This window comes from Rhinatrema bivittatum, chromosome 8 (genome assembly GCF_901001135.1).
Source record: "Rhinatrema bivittatum chromosome 8, aRhiBiv1.1, whole genome shotgun sequence".
In the NCBI taxonomy this organism is placed as follows: domain Eukaryota; kingdom Metazoa; phylum Chordata; class Amphibia; order Gymnophiona; family Rhinatrematidae; genus Rhinatrema; species Rhinatrema bivittatum.
In genome coordinates, this window is record NC_042622.1 from 42,605,043 (window position 1) to 42,624,821 (window position 19,779).

General features: G+C 47.4%; 1 protein-coding gene across 3 annotated transcripts in view; it reads left to right on the plus strand.

Annotated features, from left to right (window-relative positions):
- Positions 1–19,779, plus strand: part of CCNDBP1 (cyclin D1 binding protein 1) — a 53,533-nt gene that overhangs the window by 14,720 nt on the left and 19,034 nt on the right. For all 3 annotated transcript variants that reach the window (XM_029611237.1, XM_029611235.1, XM_029611236.1), the window contains exons 3-5: positions 970–1,049; positions 1,435–1,516; positions 19,644–19,740. In XM_029611237.1, coding sequence (XP_029467097.1) covers positions 970–1,049; positions 1,435–1,516; positions 19,644–19,740 — 259 coding nt within the window. The remainder of the gene's footprint in view (positions 1–969; positions 1,050–1,434; positions 1,517–19,643; positions 19,741–19,779) is intronic.

Genomic DNA, 19,779 nt, shown 5'->3' on the forward strand with positions numbered 1-19,779 from the left:
GTTACTGCTTTGATGTCAGTACTGTAATAAGGAGTCTGGATGTGACCCTTCATTTTCATGCTTTGGATGCTTCCATTTTTTATTGTCTGGAACAGAATGTTGCAAACAAATTGGAGAAATCTATTGTACAAGCAGAAATCTCCTTACTACTTCTCTACAGAAGTAGAATGTTTGCTGGCCTGTGAGGCTCCAGCCTTGCTAGAGATGATCAAATGTCTGACCTATGGAGATAGAAAATTAACACAAGGTGGCACTATTGCACTAAAAGTAAATACGCCGCATATCTGTCTGTTGTACTAGCGATGCCTGCAAGGATGTCAGTAACAATAAGAGCTTAATCATGAGACTTTGTGTAAAGAAAAGGTTTTGTATTATTTTAATGGCCACAGGGTGTGCAAGGTGATGCCATTTTTAAAGGCCCCAAACTCAGAATGGCTTGGAACTGAGCTTCATGCATTTTGCAACTGCTTTCTCAATGAGCTTGCGTGTTTATTTAAAGAAAGTTGTTGTTTTATTTGTTTCAACATTGCTGTCGCCTCTGTCCCATGCATAATTGATTATAGTGGCTCCTCTCCCATTCGCTTCAACAGGAAGAGAGTTGAATGTGACTGAGATGTTTCAGGACCATTCGCTTCAACAGGAAGAGAGTTGAATGTGACTGAGATGTTTCAGGACCACATCTTTGGAAGAGCTGAACCACCACACTTTGTTTCAGCCTTCTGTTTTAAACTGAGGAATTGAAAGTGGGACCCTTTTGCTCCGAAACCAGGGACTAATGGCAAACCTAGAAATCGGGTCCCCTAAGGGCCTTGTTTGCATGAATACAAAAAGGAAGAAATGCCGTACTGATCAGTGACCACGGGTGGTGGAACATCCTTGCCTTTGTTACTTGCAATTTGTTTTCATTTCTCAGTGGCTCTGAAGTTTTGCCTCGTGCCAAATGCTTTTCTCTCATCCCTTCTTTTCAAGGTCAGGCGTTCCAAGCAACATCACAGGAAGCAACCAAACTTAGTCTGGCCTTTTCAAAGCCTCCGTTGCCATCAGCAGAGGTGTGTGTTCATTTGTTTGTTTGTTCCCCCCACACCTTCCCCAGAAAACATTCTGAGCACAGAATTGGATAGAAAGTGATTTAATGGGTTTAATGACTGTTTATACTCCAAACACATTATAAACATCTCTTTGGCACCCGCAGACTCTGTAGTACGTGGATGAAATATTTGCTTGCAGCCTTTGAGAGGGTGTAATGTCTTTTGGCTGCAAAAGAGTATCTGGGAGGATGTGAAGTTACACTGACTTGATGTTTATAACTTGTGCCTGTGCCACGGCCTGTAAGCTCTTTACCCAGTGCAGTTCCTTCTATCGATAATTTTTTGCTTGGGTCCCCATACCAGTACTATGAATTAGAATTGTATACTTTTTTTTTCTATTTTTCAGGACTGTCAGAAGTTGAGTGAAGGGCTGCAGAATGCCGTTCTTGCTGCTGCCACAGTGTACTACTGGCTGCCAAAGAGCCAAGGTGAGACAGAGCTAGATGGCAAGGCCAAGATTTGGCACCACCACCTCTGCCACCATGAGCTAATGCGTGGTAACTGAAATTGGAGATTGGGCCGCCCCCCCCCTTAGCTTAAGCAGAGATATAAACTGAAGCTCTGTGGTTCTGTAAGGATGGCATGAATGTAGATATCCTAGGGCCTAGGCCAGGGGGAGGCAACGCTGGGCTTCCAGTTCCTCAATCCCCCAATATACAAAATATATGCGTGAGGTGCATTTGCATGTAATGGAGGAAGTGCAGGAAACTGCATCTCAGATATCTTTAAAACCTGACTTGCTCGTGGTACTCGAGGACTGGAGCTACCTACCCCTGGCCTAAACGAATGGACAGAGGTGTGGATGAGATCTAATGTGGACAAATGCAAATTCCCTGTACTTCCCAGGATCAGTCCAGACTCCTGGGTTTTGTACCCCTGCTAGCAGATGGAGACAGATTACGTTGTATAGCAGTTTCAATAAAACTTTGAGTGCCACCTGCAGCCCCTCAGTATTTTTTTGTCTCAAGCAGATGGCAGTTAGTGCAAAACCTGCAGTCTGACTGGGGGGGAAAAAAAAAAGGTTGAAGAAGACAACTTGGAGAAATTTTAAAAGGGGCCTTCCGAGGAGTTGAGATCCTGGTGGGGCTATCCTCCCTGGTCGAGGCGGACGAGCAGGGGGTTTCTGACCCTTCTTTAGCTCGCTCCTCTTACTTGTGTGGCTGTCATCTGGTGGTCCAGATCCCTCACGTTCATAAAGCAGTGCTGTGACCCGCTGACAATCCTGTCCTTTCCATCAAGGATGCAGGGAAGTATCTTATTTCTTTCGGCTTCCCTTCTTTTCCTGGTAAAGTTTTCTTAAAAAAAAAAAAAAAAAAGTAAGAATTTTTTTTCTTTTTCTCTGCTGCTGTTTTGCTGCTTAGTTCAGGGAGGACAGGTGACTGAGGGGGTGCAGTGCAGCAGGCGAGTTTTTCCCGGTATCTGTTTCTTCGGCGATGCTGTGAGGGGCTGGTTATTTTGGTCATGCTGCATGCGGGGAGTCACGTTCACTGCTCAATAGTTTATCTCTTCGCGGGGTGTGCTGCTGGTGAGGAAGGCACGTCAGTAAGGCCCTCCCCTCATTTTTTCGCTGCATCTTCGGCGCACCGTGCCAGAGCTTCTCCCAGGACCACTCTCTCCAGCACGGGGAGGTCAGTGGCCATTTTGGATGCTGCCACATGGCCGGCCATGCAGTTCTCCCATAGTTTCAGGGGAGCCCGGGCCTTCTCCATGTCTCTTCCCAGCTGCTTCGGGTCCTGGAATAGTTCAGGATGACCTTGAAGGGGAAGATTTCCCTCTGGATGCAGGGCCCATGGATGTTGGATCCCCTCAGATCATGATTCTGATGACTCTGAGGTTTTTTCCTCTGAATTTGTTCTCCTGATGCACAAGGCTTTTCTGGCCAGGAAAGATTCAGGGGGCAAGATGACTCTCTGCCTCAACCCCTGGGCGGGGTCAAAAGCACGAACTAAGTCTAATCCTCCTAAGAGCGCACTGATGGACCTCTACATCATTTCGGCTTGACTTTGGGTTCTGGGGACCCTCAGGATGATACAGACTAAGTGAGAAATTCAGAGCAAATACTATGAGGCATTTAAACTAGAAGGCGGGGGTGGCTGGAGGTGACCTATGAAATTGACGTGTCTCCCCCAAGCAAATCAGGAATTGGGAGAAGAAAACAAACTCAATCAGCTCAAAAGAGCAGCAATCCTAGGGAGACGAGTTGTAAAGCTGTGACCACAAATGCTCGTAGTCTGGGCAATAAAATCCTAGACCTGCAGGCCTTAATGGTGGAAGCGGACTTGGACATAGTTGCTGTTACAGAGATCTGGTTCACAGAGTCTCATGATTGGGATATGGCCATACCGGGCTGTAACTTATTAAGGAAGGACAGAGAGGACAGAAAAGGGGGAGGATTAGCTCTTTATGTAAAAAACAATATTCAAGCAACTGAACTGCAAGGAATGTTGGGTAGAGAAGAAGCATTATGGGCTGTCCTAAAAAAAGATGATTGTGCATCCATTTTTACTGGTGTGGTTTACAGGCCTCAGACTCAAATGGAAGAATTAGACAGCGATCTAGTTGAGGACATTCAAAATGTGGGAAAGAAGGGGACATAGACTGGAGAATCCCTTCTGTGGAATCTACAAGAAGTAGAGAGATAGTGGATGCCCAGCAAGGGGCTCTGCTCAAACGATAATGGAACCAACGAGGGAAGGAGTAATACTTGACTTAGTGCTCACTTAACGGGGGTAATGTCTAATGTCTGGGTGGGTGCCCACCTGAGCACCAGTGATCATCAAACGATATGGTTTGATATCGGAAAATGATACAGGGAGGTCACGCAAAGACCCGAGTTTTGAATTTCAAAAATACAGGCTTTGTCGAAATGGGGACATAGAATTAGAAGACTGGGAGAAAATTAGAGAGGTGGACAACAGTGGGCCAAACTAAAAGGAGTAATTACAAAGGAAACAAATCTATATGTTAGAAAAGTAAACAAAAGAAAGAGAAATAAGAAACTGATCTGGTTCTCAAAGGAGGTAGCTGATAAAATAAAGGCGCAAAAAAAAAAAAATCAGCGTTCAAGGAATATAAAGGATCCCAAAAAGAGGAACACAGAGAAGAATATCTGGTGAAACTGAGGGGGATGAAGAAAGAAAGCAAAAAGTCAGGCAGAAGAAAGGATTGTCAAAGAGGTAAAGCGAGGTGACAAAACATTTTTCATATATATCAGAGAAAGGTCTGAAGTGGTATAGTGAAATTGAAAGGTGACAAAGAGAAATGTGTGGAGAGAGACGAAGAAATGGATGAAATATTAAACAAATACTTCAGTTCGGTGTTCACCAAAGAAGACCCTGGAGAATGACAGTCGCTAGTTGACAAGACTGTGGCTGGGGGTAGAGTTGACAACTCCATTTACAGAAGAGAATGTATGGGAAGAGCTAAGAAAACTGAAAGTAGACAAGATGAGGTATTTATTTATATTCTGCTTTTTGCACATTTTTCAGTGCTTCAAAGTGGATTACATTCAGGTACTGTAGGTATCCCAGTGTACTGAGGGAGCTCAGAGATGTGCTGGCAGGTCCGCTGAAAGACCTGTTCAATAGATCCCTGGTAATGGGAGTGGTGCTGTAAGACTGGAGAAGAATGGTAGTGGTCCCGCTTCACATGAGTGGGGCCAGAGAGGAGGCTGGAAACTACAGGCTGGTTTGCCTCACCTTGGTGGTGGGAAAATTAATGGAGACTCTGCTGAAGGAAAGGATAGTGAACTATCTACAATCAGGTGGGTTGCTCGATCCGAGGCAGCAGGGATTCACCAGGGGAAGATCCTGTCAGACAAATCTGATATTTTTTTTTTATTTTTTTTTTATTGGGTGACTAGAGAATTGGATCAGGTAAGTGCTCTATGTGATTTACTTGGATTTTAGTAAAGCTTTTGGTACCGTCCCACATAGGAGACTCATGAACAAAATGAGAAGCTTGGGAGTGGGTGCCAAGGTAGTAGCGTGGATTGCAAACTGGTTGGTTGACTGACAAAGAGACAGCGTGTAATGGTAAATGGAACCTACTCAGTAGAAAGAATGGTGTTAAGTGGAGTGCCACAGGGATTGGTTTTGGTACAGATTCTGTTCAATATCTTTGTGAGTGACCTGGCAGAAGGAATAGAAAGTAAAGTTTGTCTATAGGCAGATGATACCAAGATCTGCAACAGAGTAGACACGCCTGAAGGAGTAGAGAGAATGAAAAGTGATTTAAGAAAGCTGGAAGAGTGGTCGAAGATTTGGCAGTTGGGATTCAATGCCAAGAAGTGCAGAGCCACTCATCTGGGGTGCGGCAATCCAAAAGAGCTGTATGTGATGGACGGTGAAAGACTAATGTGCACGGACTGGGGGATGGACCTTAGTGTGATAGTGTCTGATGATCTGAAGGCGGCAAAGCAATGTGATAAGGCGATAGCTAAAGCCAGACAAATGCTGGGCTGCATAGAGAGAGAAATAAGTAGTAGGAAAAAAGAGGTGATAATGCTGTTGTCCTTGGTGAGACCTCACCTGAAGTACTGTGTTCAGTACTGGTGCCCATATCTCAAAAAGGATAAAGACAGGCTAGAGGCGGGTCCAAAGAAGAGTGACCAAAATGGTGACGGGTCAGCATCGGAAGATTTATGAGGAGAGGCTGAAGGATGTGAATATGTATACCCTAGAAGAAAGGAGGTGCAGGGGAGATATGATACAGACCTTCAGATACCTGAAAGGTTATAATGATGCAAGATCGTCAAACCTTTTCCGTTGGAAAGAAATCAATAGAGCTAGAGGTCATGAAATGAAATTGCTGGGAGGATGACTCAGAACCAATGTCAGGAAATATTTCTTTATGGAGAAGGTGGTGATGACGAAAATAGTGAAGTAATTCAAAGGGCCATGGGATAAACACTCTAGATCCCTAAAGGCTAGAATGGAAATAAAGAAAAGAGTGTATGGGGGTAACTTGCTGGTTTGGCAGTTCCTACCCTTTAACAAATAACAGTATCAAAGCTTAATGCAACTCCTTCATTGCCCTCTATTTCAGAGGCAGTGGGAAAGTGGAATTGAATTCAGCCAGCAACCATCGAGGGCCCAGACTTTACGGTCTGGGATACTGATAAGCATATGAGGGTAACCTGCACGGTTCAGCAGATACTGGCATAAGCTTGTTGGGCCGACTGGGTGGATCAGTTGGTCCTTTTCTGCTGTCATTTCTATGTTACTATATATTTCTAGGGGCCAGTCAGTGCCTGAAGGTTTGAGGGCTCATTCGATGCATTCTCAGGCAGCCTCTTGGGCTGAGGCCCAGCAGGTGTTGCTGCAGGCAACTTGCAGGGCAGCGACTTGGAAGTCGCACACTTTCGCCAGGCACTGTTGGTTGGATGTCGGGGCTCTGACTGTGGCTGTTTTTGGCGAGTGTGTTCTGCGAGCAGGACTCTCCAGGTCCCACCCAATTTAATGGGCTTAGGTACATCCCATGAGTCTGGACTGATCTGGGTGCGTACAAGGAAAGGAAAATTGGTTTCTTACCTGATAATTTTCATTCCTGTAGTACCACAGTCCAGACATCCGCCTTTGGTTTAAGGGGGAGGGTCGTCTGCTCATGTTCATGGTTTGTTGGAGTTACTGCAGAGTTGTTAGCAGGCCACTGAGCTGTTAAAATTGTTTTAGTTTTGGCATCTTGGCTTGGGTATAGTTGCATACTGAGGGACGGCAGGTGGCATTCTACGGTATATTACAAGTTCCCTAACCCCTCCTCGCATGATACGATTCTTCTGCGCCTTCCCCTACTCCCCCCTCTGAGAGTGTGTCCCAGCAGTTCATCTATTCCAGGCCCTTCTCTATCCGCGACCCCCCCCCCCACCCTGTCCTTATATATCATGTTAATTCTTCCTGCAAACCAATGTTATTTGAATTTAATTGTTGTTAATATTGTATTTATTGACTTTCAAGTTATATTTTTATCATTCTGCTATACTCACACTCAATATTTAACTCATTTTTGTATAGAGTACGGAAACTCAATGTTTATTTGCAATGTTTAACTCGTTAATTGTATAGAGTATGGAAACTCTCTATTCACTGTTCCGTTCACTGTTCCATGTAAAAGCCCCAGTCTGGCTTCTAAGACCAGGGCAACTTATCGTTCTCTGTAAACCGGTTTGATTTGTATCTAATACAGGAATTTTGGTATATAAATAAATAAATACATAAATATAGCAGTTTCGATAAAACTTTCTGTCTACATCTGCTGGCAGGGATACAAAACCCAGGAGTCTGGACTGATCTGTGGTACTACAGGAACGAAAATTAGCAGGTGGTAACCAATTTTTCTGTAATGCTTCTGGGACACATGAATGGCTTGGGAGCACTATATTTTCAGTGGGGTTGAGTGTAGTGACACGAACCAGGAAGAAAAAACCATGGACATGGTGGCTGATGATAAACTAGGAATGAGTGCACAAAAGCAAGCCCGCAGACAAAGCTGGGTACGTCACTGAGCATGAATCAAGGTGTTGAATCAAGGGACCAAGATGTTTCCGTGGGCCATGTTTTGAAGAGGATGTTCAGTTTTTGAACATCCAAATACTTATTTGGTCTTACTGATTTTATGCGTATCCTTTGTATATGTATTGATTATTCTGCAGTGTTTTCTTTATTTGTAAATCACCTTGAGCTTTTATGAACAGTCAATTTAGAAATCTAATAATAAATCTTGCTGACAATGTATTTTGCCCCCAAAAGCAACAAACAAAGCCAGGTGTAGATTATGGTCAAGGGGAAACGGGCTTCACCTCCTCCATAGTAAGGGATCCTGTACTCAGAGGTGAGTTTACAAAACATTTTGCTACAGCACTAAATAATTATGAGAGAGATCTGGGAACCATTTTTAGAAGAAAGAAATCATTAGGAGGAAGTGACGTCACTTCCCATGCTGCTCCTCGTCCACTGGAGCTTTTTCGGGGCATACAGCACGACTACCCGAGCGATTCGCACACCGCGGAACTCTCTGATCATGGCGGAGAAAAAAAAACTGTAGACTTCAAGAAATATTCTTTTAACAAAAACAGGGAGGATTCAGATACCGATGGGCACAAGATGGCGGCGGAAGAAGATGCTGAGGAACCGGGGGATGGTGGAGGGGACATGAGGAGACTGGAGTCGGACCCTCCATCCTGTGCTGAATTATGCTCTTGGTTCACAGAACTGTGCCAATATATTAAAAATTTCAAAACTGAGATTGCTGCCATGCTACAGGAAATTTGCGAAGAACACACGGAGCTAGGCTGCAGAATTGATGACGCTGACACCTGACTCGATGACCATGAGGAACGGTGGACCAACCAGCAAAAAGGCTTAAACTGCAGACCAATTACATTGACTTAGCAGATAAAATTGAGGACATAGTGAACTGGTCCAGGTGCTGTAATTTGCGCTTCAAAGGCATACCTGAGAGAGAGGAGTATGCAAATTGTGCATCAGTAATCCAAAAAATCTGCTATTAGGAGAGGCGGATGCAGTCTGCAAGGGATCCCAGCCCAGCATACAGATTGAACGGGTGCACAGATCCCTGGGACCTAAGATAGGGAATAAGCTGCGCGATATCATTGTCTGCTTTTATTCATTTGCCTATAAGGAAAAAATAGCAACTACAGCAAGACAATGATTTTGTCGATGGGAAGAGAATGACATAGGTATCTACGCAGACCTAGCCGCTACCACACTACGGAAGAGACTAGCCTTTAAACCTATCACTACCGCTTTGACTGCTATGAAGGTCAGATACCGATGGCTTTTCTCCTTCGGCCTGTGGTACCAGATAGAAGGGAAATCGTATAGAAACCCGCACGATGGAAGAAGCAGCGCAAGCATTGAAGGAGGCAGGGCTGGCAGTGGAGCTTCCTGCCCCCACCATCACAGCACCTGCAGATCTTAGATCCGAGACACCGCAGTGGCAACGCATTACTAAAGGCGGTCGCAGACTCCAGAGGAATCCTAGTGATGGACCAAGAGACAATCCACCCACTTGAACTGATCAGCCTATCAGAGCTTGCATAAACAACATCCAAGATCCTTAATAAGGTTGTACAAGTTGGTCACTTTATGGACCTTGTGAGAACATTTCCTGATTATAGTGTTTTCTTATCCCTTTTACTGGGTGTTATTAATCAGAGTTCATTTCAGTTTAGTATGGTAGTTTCCTTTTAGCTGCTACCGGAGATGGGAGGCTCCGTTTATCAGCATGGGGTCTTCCTCCAGTAGATACTAGGAACGATTGGATCTTTCCCAGGTAGGGGGGGGGGGGGGGGAAATGGGTCTCTAGCCTCTATATGCGTATAAACATCTCAGTAGTGGGGAGAAGATGGAGATTTGTCAAAAGTCTGAGCCAGTCTTTACATCGGCTAGTCAAGCCAAGAAATTTTCATAACTTTAGGGTCTGGATGCCACACAGTCTACATACGCTGCTGAGGGCACATATGTTTGTACATTTTAAGCATATGAGGGGGCAGGAACAGCAGTCTTCATGACCACGGTTAAATTTGTCTCCCTTAATGTTAAGGGTTTAAATTCAGGCCGTAAGAGAAGGCTTCTGTTTCAAGAGCTGGGCCAATTAAATGCTGATGTGATTTACCTTCAAGAAACACATCTTAGAAAACGATATGAGGGGCTGATGAGATCTGATAAATACCCTCACCAGTATTGGGTGGGGGTGACAACAGCTGCTAAATATGCTGTGGTGGGAATATTAATACATAAAGATCAGCATTTTGAACAGGTGAGTTCCCATCCGGACCCACATGGCCGTTACCTACTACTCAATGTGAAATTAGGGGGCGAATTATTAACACTTATTACTATATATGGCCCAACCTCACAAAAGGAGGCCTTCTATACCACCCTTTATACAACGATAGCTGACAAGGTAGAAGGGAGTGTGATCCTTGGTGGTGAATTTAACGTAATACTTAACCCCCACCTAGACACTTCTACAGGGACCAGCACTGATTCCACCCGAACTAGAAAGGCCCTCAAAAACATAATCACACTTATCTCGATCTATTCCTTTTATTCACACCCACATGACTGTTACTCCCGTTTAGACATGTTCCTGATAGATAAAACAAGAATAAATGAGGTTCGAGCAGTGGAAATTGAACCAATAGTATGGTTCGACCATACGCCAATCTGGTTTCAACTGCAATTACAAAATTATGATAGGGGTCAACACTATTGGAGAATCAATGATTCATTTTTAGAAAATAATGAGTTTCAGAGTCAGATAACTAAGGAAATCCAAGAATATCTGCGATTCAATGACACTGGGGACACTAACCCGGGGAATGTGTGGGAATGTTTGAAAAATGTTCTAAGGGGATCTTTTATTGCTAGAGCCTCATTTGTTAAAAAACAGAGAGAGGGGGAACGGCATCATTTGCTGACTTAATTGCACCACCTAGAAATTACCCATATGAGGTATAGTACCCAATATTGATTAAGGCAGGATATCCAGGAGACGTGGGCCAAGATAACAGTGCTTGACTCTGTGTTAATTGCGCACCAACTTGAACAGGCACAACAGAGGTTTTTGAAGGAGGGAATAAAGCTGGGAAGTATTTGGCTTAAGCGTAGGCAAGCGCAAGCCACTATTCCAAAGATTAAAAGCTCAGAGGGTGCCCTCTTAACAGATAATACCTCCGTTAGACAAAGGTTTCATCAGTTTTATGCTCAGCTGTATAGCATGGACCTGACTATATTGGCAGGGGAAATAACTAATTACTTGTCAAATATACCCCTTCCAGAGCTGACTACCTCCCAGCGGCAATTCTTAGATAAAGACATCACTTTGGGGGGAAATCCATGAAGCCATTAAGACCTTCCCTGTACGTACCAGGATCAGTCCAGGACACCTGGGTTGTGACTCCGCACCAGTAGATGGAGACAGACTAAAACTTGTGGGCGGAGCCTTATATGCCCCTGTGCCAGTCACAGCCCCTCAGTCTTACTCTGTCTCCAGTAGATGGTGCAGGTCCGGTCACAGCCCTGCCTGACCTGATTCTGGTGGTTAGTCAGGTTTGAATTTTGTGTTAGTTTTTGTTAGGCCTAGTTGTTTTATGACCAATTTGGGGTTTGTTTTTTAATCCTTAGTCCCGGGTGCCCTGCCTCCCAGGGGAGTTGAGAGGTCCTGAGGGGACTACCCTCCCCCGGTTGAGGCCGCTGCCAGGGTCGAGGACCCGGCTGGGCTAGTGGCAGCGTCAGGGGTGACACCGGGGAGCCCGGTTCACTCACCCCTGCAGGACTAGGGCTCCAGGACCCGGGACAGCGGTCAGCGTTTTAAAAAAAAAAAAAGTTTTCCTGTTTTATTTTGTTGCGGCCGGCTCTCCGTTGCTTCGGCGTCGCTACTCCTTCGGGAACGTCCGGGGCATCGCGAGGGGCTCGGGCCCGGAGCGCGCGTTCGCCGCCGCAAGGGGTAGGCCAATTAGATAGGCCTCAGGACATTTTCCCGCTCAGCGCGGGAGTGGCGGCCATTTTGGGCCACCGGCAGGGAATTCACATGGACCGCGGCGGGCAATTCGGCTCTACCTCCCATGTTTTCCCCGCAGCGGGGCACGGCGGGAGGGGTCGTCGCGGAGAGGCTTCGGCCCCGGGGGGATTCTGGGGCCGATTCTTCTGACTCGGGGTCGTTTTCGGAGGATTTCGCGGTTTTGCTGCGCAAGGTACTTAAGTACAAGCGTAGCAAGCGCTCCCGAGGGGGGAGGCTCCGAGGAGGGCCCCCACCAGGCCCCACCGAGAAAGCGCAAGGCAAAGAAAGGAAAAAAAAAAAAATACCGCGGTGCGCGCCCAGGTTCCCTCGCGAGGGAAACGGCGGCCCCGGGGCGTACCCCAGGAGGCAGATTCAGAGGATTCCTTCACGGCGGATACTGATGATCCCGAAGAGTCCCCGAGGGGGGCCGAGTCGTCGGGGGCGGATGATTCCGCTCAGCCCGGCGCGGGAAAAGGTACACAGGCAGCGGACGGGGATGTCCCCAAGGTAGTCCGCCTGTTCCGCAGAGAGGAACTGTCGCCACTCATCCCGGCCATCCTCCAGGAGCTGGGGATAGAGGCTCCACCCGTGGTGGTCCGCCAGGAGGCCAATATGGATCCAGTTCTGCGAGGTCTCACGGGACCGGCGGTGGCTTTTCATTTTCATTTTTCTTCGGATATCTTGTTCCGGGAGTGGGATACCCCGGCGTTAGGGTTGAAAGTCAGCAAGGCCATGGACAAGCTCTACCCGCTCCCGGAGGAGGCGCTGGAACTTCTTCGACTTCCAAAGGTGGATTCAGCGGTCTCCGCGGGTGACGAAAAGGTCCACTATCCCGGTCACGGGGGCGACGGCCCTTCGGGATCTACAAGACAGGAAGCTCGAGGTGCAGCTCAAGACGATATTTGAGGTATCCGCCCTAGGGGGTGCGGGCCGCAATCTGCACTAACTTCGCCAGGCGAGCTAGTTTACGCTGGGCCCAAGTCCTTCAGGCGAATGCGGGCCTGTCGGCGGAAGAGACGTCTCAGGCTGTTAGATTGGAGGTGGCAATAGCTTAGGGAGCTGACACCCTCCACGACCTTCTGCGCACTTCGGCTAGGTCCATGGTAGCAGCAGTTTCAGCGCGCCGTCTCCTGTGGCTGCGCAACTGGGCAGCAGATGGCTCTTCCAAGGCCCACCTGGGTTCGTTACCTTTCAAGGGACAGTTGTTCGGTAAGGAGTTGGATGATTTGATGATTTCTCTGGGAGAGAACAGGGCATTCAAGCTGCCCGAGGATAGGGCCAGAGCGCGGTCCTCTTTTCCGGCCTGGTCCCGATACCGGGGGCCCAGGAAATCGCGCCCTCAAAGATCCGCCGGACCTTCGTATAGGCCATCTTCTTCCCGGAACACTCAGTGGCAGCAGTCCTTTCGTGGGAAACGTTACGGGAGGCAAGGAGGAGCCCCGTCGGGTGCAGGGGCCAAGCCCTCCCAATGAAGTCCGGCCGGTCCACCCCTCGTCGCGCCCGCAGCACGCCGTTCCAAATGTAGGGGCGCGATTAACCTTATTCCTTGAGAATTGGACCAGGGTGACGTCGGATCAATGGGTCCTCGACGTGATCAGCCACGGCTACGAGTTAGACTTGCTCGCATCCCAGCGGACAAATTCCTGGTCTCGCCCTGCAAGGCCTCCGGGAAGAGGGCGGCGGTGTTGGACACCATCCGTCGGCTGGAAAGCTTGGGAGCCATATCCCCCGTCCCTGTCGATCAGCGCGGCACGGGCCGTTACTCCATTTACTTCGTGGTTCCCAAGAAGGACGGCTCTTCAAGACCAATTCTGGACCTGAAAGGAGTAAACAGATGTCTTCGCGTTCCCCACTTCAGAATGGAAACGATTCGGTCAGTTATCGCTTCGGTGCGTCCGGACGAATTTCTGGCTTCTCTGGATCTCACGGAGGCGTACCTTCACGTGGGCATTCAGCCATCGTGCCAGCAGTTTCTGAGGTTCTACATCCTGGGGAGGCACTACCAATTTTGGGCGCTCCCATTTGGCCTTGCAACGGCGCCTCGGACATTCACGAAAGTGATGGTGGTAGTGGCGGCGCAGCGGCGACGGGAAGGTCTCCTGGTTCATCCTTACCTTGACGATTGGCTGATTCGGGCGAAGTCCGAGAGTCAGTGTCGACGGGCGGTGGACAGGGTCCTCCAGCTCTTGCAGTCCCTGGGCTGGGTGGTCAATTACCACAAGAGTCGATCGGATATGCAAGCTGCAATCTCAGGTGAGGCGTCTGTTGTCTCTTCGCCGTCCCTATGGCTTCAACGCTCGCGTTGGTACCCTGGGCGTTCACTCACCTGCGGCCATTGCAGTCTTCTTTGCTGTCCCGTTGGAAGCCGATTTCGGAGGATTTCTACCCACCGCTCCCGCTTGTGGGTCCGGCACGATCCAGTCTTCTTTGGTGGCTGGATCCAAGTCATCTGTCCTGTGGCGTATCTCTTCTCGTTCCACATTGGACGGTGGTGACCACGGATGCCAGTCTCTCCGGCTGGGGAGCAGTTTGCCTAGGGAGGTCGGTGCAAGGCCTTTGGTCAGAATCGCAAGCTCAGTGGTCCATCAACCGCCTCGAGACCAGAGCGGTCCGTCTGGCTCTCCAAGCCTTCCTACCATTGGTGCGGGGACAGGCAGTCCGGGTACTGTCGGACAACGCCACCCCCGTGACCTACATCAATCGTCAAGGCGGGAAGAGAAGTCCACTGGTGGCGGAAGAGGCGCAAATGTTGATGGCCTGGTCGGAACCACATCTCAGCAGCATAACAGCGTCTCACATTGCCGGGGTCGACAACGTGCAGGCGGATTTTCTCAGCAGGCATCGTCTAGATCCCGGAGAGTGGGAACTGGCGGACGAAGCGTTTCTTCTCTTCTGCAGGACGTGGGGAGTTCCCCACATGGATCTGATGGCCACGTGGCACAACGCGAAGGCTCCGCGTTTTTACAGTCGGCGTCGAGAGAGGGCAGCAGCGGGCGTCGATGCGTTGGTGATTCCTTGGCCGACGGATGTGCTGCTGTACGTGTTTCCCCCGTGGCCAAGGATCGGCGAGATTCTGCGGCGCATAGAATTGTACCCGTCCAACGTGGTCATGGTGGCACCGGAGTGGCCACGCCGTCAGGGCCTCGTCTGTTGGAGGATGCGGATCACTTCTGTCTCGCGGCATGGCTTTTGAGAGGAATCTGTTGAAGAGAAAAGGTTACTCAGACGCAGTTATTGCTACGCTACTGAGGTCCCGGAAGCAGTCTACGTCCCTGGCTTATGTCAGGGTATGGGTAGTTTTTGAGGATTGGTGTGTGAAGCGAGGTTTGGATCCCACTACCGTTGCGGTCCCTGATTTTCTGGCTTTCCTCCAGGCGGGACTGGCCAGAGGATTGGCGTGCAGTTCCCTACAGGTCCAAGTGGCGGCACTTGGTTGTTTGCGGGGGAAGGTCGGGGGATTCTCCCTGGCTCTTCACCCGGATATAGCCCGTTTCCTGAAAGGGGCTAAACATCTCCATCCTCCCTTGCGTCCTCCCTGTCCGGCTTGGAATTTCAATTGGGTTCTTTAGGCCTTATGTTCGGCACCGTTTGAGCTTTTGCAGCGCTCTACTGTCAAAGATCTCACGTTAAAGACCGTGTTTTCTGGTGGCGATTTCTTCGGCTCGCCGTCTCTCGGAATTGCAGGCGTTGTCCTGTAGGGAGCCGTTCTTGCGAATCTCCGACACAGGCGTTTCCTTGCGGACTGTCCCTTCCTTTCTTCCTAAGGTCGTCTCGGCTTTTCATTTGAACCAATCCGTTGAACTTCCCGCTTCGCGGTCGGGGAGTCGTCGGATCCAAAATCGAGAGATTTCCGGAAGCTGGATGTGCGGAGGTCCCTCCTTCGCTTTCTGGAGGTCACTAATCCTTTTCGGGTAACGGATCATCTGTTTGTCCTCTTTTCCGGCCCAAGGAAGGGTGCTGCAGCGTCTCGTACGACGATCGCCCGTTGGCTCAAAGAGGCCATAGGCTCAGCGTACATGGTACGGGGAAAGCCTCCGCTGGTGGATCTTCGGGCTCATTCGACAAGGTCTCACGCTGCGTCTTGGGCGGAGGCTTCTCAGGTGTCGCCTCAGGAGATTTGTAGGGCGGCTACCTGGAAGTCGTTGCATACATTCGTCCGCAATTACCGTCCGGATGTTCAGGCCGCTGAGGCCGGAGGTTTTGGGGAGAGGGTACTCCGAGCGGGACTCTCTGCTTCCCCACCCTCGGTAAGTTGGCTCTGGTACATCCCAGGTGTCCTGGACTGATCCTGGTACGTACAGGGAAAGGAAAATTAGTTTCTTACCTGATAATTTTCGTTCCTGTAGTACCAAGGATCAGTCCAGGATCCCGCCCGCAGTACTACGCTAAGGTATCGGAGAGTCCGCTCATCGTTGTTTCCGTACGCTCACTGCTTGTTCGCTCTTCCGGTTGGGGAGTCTGGTTTCTGCAAGGGTTGGAATTGTTTCCGTTTAAGTAGCGAGTTTGGCTAGTTAGCTCTGGTTGCCTAATTGGGTTTCTACTTTGACATTACGTATGCCTGAGGGGCTGTGACTGGCACAGGGGCATATAAGGCTCCGCCCACAAGTTTTAGTTTGTCTCCATCTACTGGTGCGGAGTCACAACCCAGGTGTCCTGGACTGATCCTTGGTACTACAGGAACGAAAATTATCAGGTAAGAAACTAATTTTCCTTTAAAACCCGGTAAATACTGGGACTTGATGGCTACACACCTCAATTTTACAAACAATACTCCACGGTGTTGGCGCCAGTACTTCTGAATTTCTTTAATTCTTTGAGAACAGGAACTAACCTGTCGACAATACAGCGGGGATCACCATATTGGCGAAACCAGGTAGAGATCCTGTACTTTGTGGATCCTACAGGCCTATATCTCTCTTGAATATTGATGTTAAATTACTGGTGAAAATTCTTGCAAACTGTTTAAACTGTTTTTTAGCCCAGTTGGTTCATCCCTGGGAGAACTACGGCAGACAATGTCCATAAAATTTTAGATAATATTGGGTATGCGAAAAACCATAATATACCTACTATAGCGCTATCTATCGATGCCGAAAAGGCATTTGATATGGTGCATTGGCCATACCTTTTTCACAGTATGGAGAGAATGGGATTTGGGGTCCCTTATCTTCAATGGCTTCGTCAGTTATATAGCGCTCCCAAGGCATGCCTCGAGATTAATGGCGGCTACTCACCTACTTTTATGATGGGCAGGGAAACTAGGCAGGGCTGCCCCTTATCACCGTTGCTATTCGCACTTTTCCTGGAACCCTTTGCGATTAACGTTAGACGCAATGCAGACATTACGGGGTTGACCGTGGGAAGGATTTCCTCCAAAATTTCCCTATATGCAGATGATATTTTACTTATGCTTACTAACCCAGGACCTTCACTCACAAATCTAACCAATGAAATGGAGGCTTTTAGTAGGGTATCAGGATTTAGTCATTTGGGAGAAGTCCGAGATACTTAACATTAATATCCCATCCTGGGAGGGTAATCATTTACAGAGGCTGTTTCAATTCAAATGGGCAAAATCATGAAGAAAATACTTAGGGGTGCAACTTAGTGCCACCCAGGATCTATTTTCCATAAACTATATCCCCTTATGGAATAAATTAACTAAAGATATGGAGGAATGGAGCCGTTATCACATCTCCTGAATGGGTCGAATGGCGGTATTAAAAATGTTATTACTTCCAAAGCTCCTATACCTCTTTCAGACACTACCCACTAAGATCTCATCGCAATTACTGCTATGGCAGAGGAAATGCATGGCTTTATCTGGGCAGGACGGAGACCGAAGGTAGCTCGGCGGGTTCTTTTTCAACCCAAGACTCGGGGGGGCTCAATGTTCCAGAAATCTCTAGGTATTACTGGGCGGCCCAGTTCAAGAAATTGGTAGACTGGCATAAAACGCGACAAACCAAACAATGGGTACAACTTAACCAGGAAATACTTCGTCACGTTCAGCTTTGCAGTCTACTGTGGCAACCTAAGGGGATGTGGCTTGTTGAGCCAGGGTCCAAGCTTCCTCCATCTAATCTCATTTCCCTAGACTTGTGGCAACAATACGAGATTTGATTACTGGGACGGAGGGAATATCATGCTAGCACCAGCCTTTATGTAAATAAAGCATTTCAGCCTGGTTATGAGAACTTGGCATTTCAAACGTGGAAGCACAAGGGGATTTGGACATGGGATCACGTCTGGAAACCGCAGTGGCTGTGCTCATTCTCAGACTTACAAAAGCATTATGACTTACCTGATTTGGCATCTTTCCCTTATGCGCAGTTAGGCCACTTTGCACGAGCCATTATGATTGGTACCCATTTACAACTAGGCTTGTCTGAATTTGCAAAGCTATGCAGAAAGGCGGATATGTCCAAGAAAGTACTTTCCGTGATATACCATATGCTAGGACCGCTTGAGGAGGTCAAACCCACATTTCAGAGGGCCTAGGAAAGAGATCTCCATTTGGAGTGGTCACCCCAGGACTGGAAGGGTATCTTTCAGAATTTAGGAAAAGGGTACATTGCCACATCTATTATAGAAAACTCCTACAAGTTGTCGTATCGATGGTATATATACCCCCAAAAATTACATAAATTTATGCCAAAGATTTCCGATAAGTGCTGGCGGAATTGTGAGGTTGAAGGCACATTCTTTCACATGTGGTGGGACTGCCCAATCATGAAAGAGGAGTGGCAGGGGATGACCCAAAGGCTGGGGGAAATGATCCCAGGTTTAACGAATATTACGCCGGGCCAGGCGTTATTAGGCATTAAAATTACAGGAATCTCAGAAGAGCACAACAGATTAGTCCATTATATTTTGACGACCATCCGTTGAGAAATAGCAAAATTGTGGAAATCCCCTGGTGCACCAAAAAAAGCAGTCATACAACAAAAGATTGAAAAACTATATTGTCTAAAATAACAGCCTATAAACACAAATGTATACTTAAATTTGAAAAGACTTGGAAATCTACACAAGACTCATGTACACCGTTACGGTCAGCTGCTCAGACTTCCACTTAGAGATATCACACACCTCCAGATGGTCTGGGAGTCTTGACTGCACCATGGTTTCACTCCATATTCTCAGCATTTCAGGTTTACAAGCCAGAGTTTGTTGCATATGGAAGAGGCAGTGGGGTGGGGGAGGGATAGGGATGAAAAAGTTATAATAGATTATGGAAGAGTGAATCATAATATAGACCTCATTTCTGTTACTTTTGGGGTATCTTGCTATATACATTCAGATGACTGTTATGCTATTATGATATTATATTATGCTTACATTTTGTTAATACCTGTGGTATCTATGATTCACTGTTTATTCTGTTTTGATTAATAATTTTAAATATGAAAAAGAAATCATTGATTACAATATACTTAGGAAAGGGAAAAACGTGCTTGCTGTGCTGACTGCAGAAATAGATTTGTTTTTCTCCTCTTCCTCTAGATTACCAGGCTGTTAGGAGTTTAAAGAAAGCTGAATTTGCTGGACCTCTGGATTTTGAATTGTATTTTTTTTCAATGTTACTGTGTATCTAAATCTAATGAGATAAAGTGGTCCTTGATTTTTTTTTTTTTTTTTTACGCTTTGGGAGTGGAATAAAGTTCTTTTAAAATGGTCTTTTTTGTTTTGTTCTTTTTTGGGAAGGTGAGGAAAAGATGCATAGGATCTTTAAGCTTCTTTTTGAGCTATTCTTTGCTTGTCAGGAATCTTGTTTTATTTAAAGGATAATAATAAATAACATCAGATGAGCAATGCTGGGCACTTTGATCTATTTATGTCTGTTTTGCAGATTATACATTCCATTAATGTGACATACATCATATTCATTTAGCATTTATCGTTAATTGGTTTGCACACAACCAAAGGATACTGACAGAATATGAGGGCTGCCAAATGGCTTTGTGTGCAGTGTACTGCTGTGTTGAAAGATTTCAGCCTTACTTTAAACCCTTGGTTTTCCCTATCTAGGTATGACCCTGCGCAAAAGTCTGCGGGATGCTATCGCAGAGATGGTGGAAGGGGCAATCCAACTAACGGAGGTGATCCTCAAGACGCCACTGCAGAGGTAGGAACTGTCTCAGCCACTGATTGACAAGAGTCAATC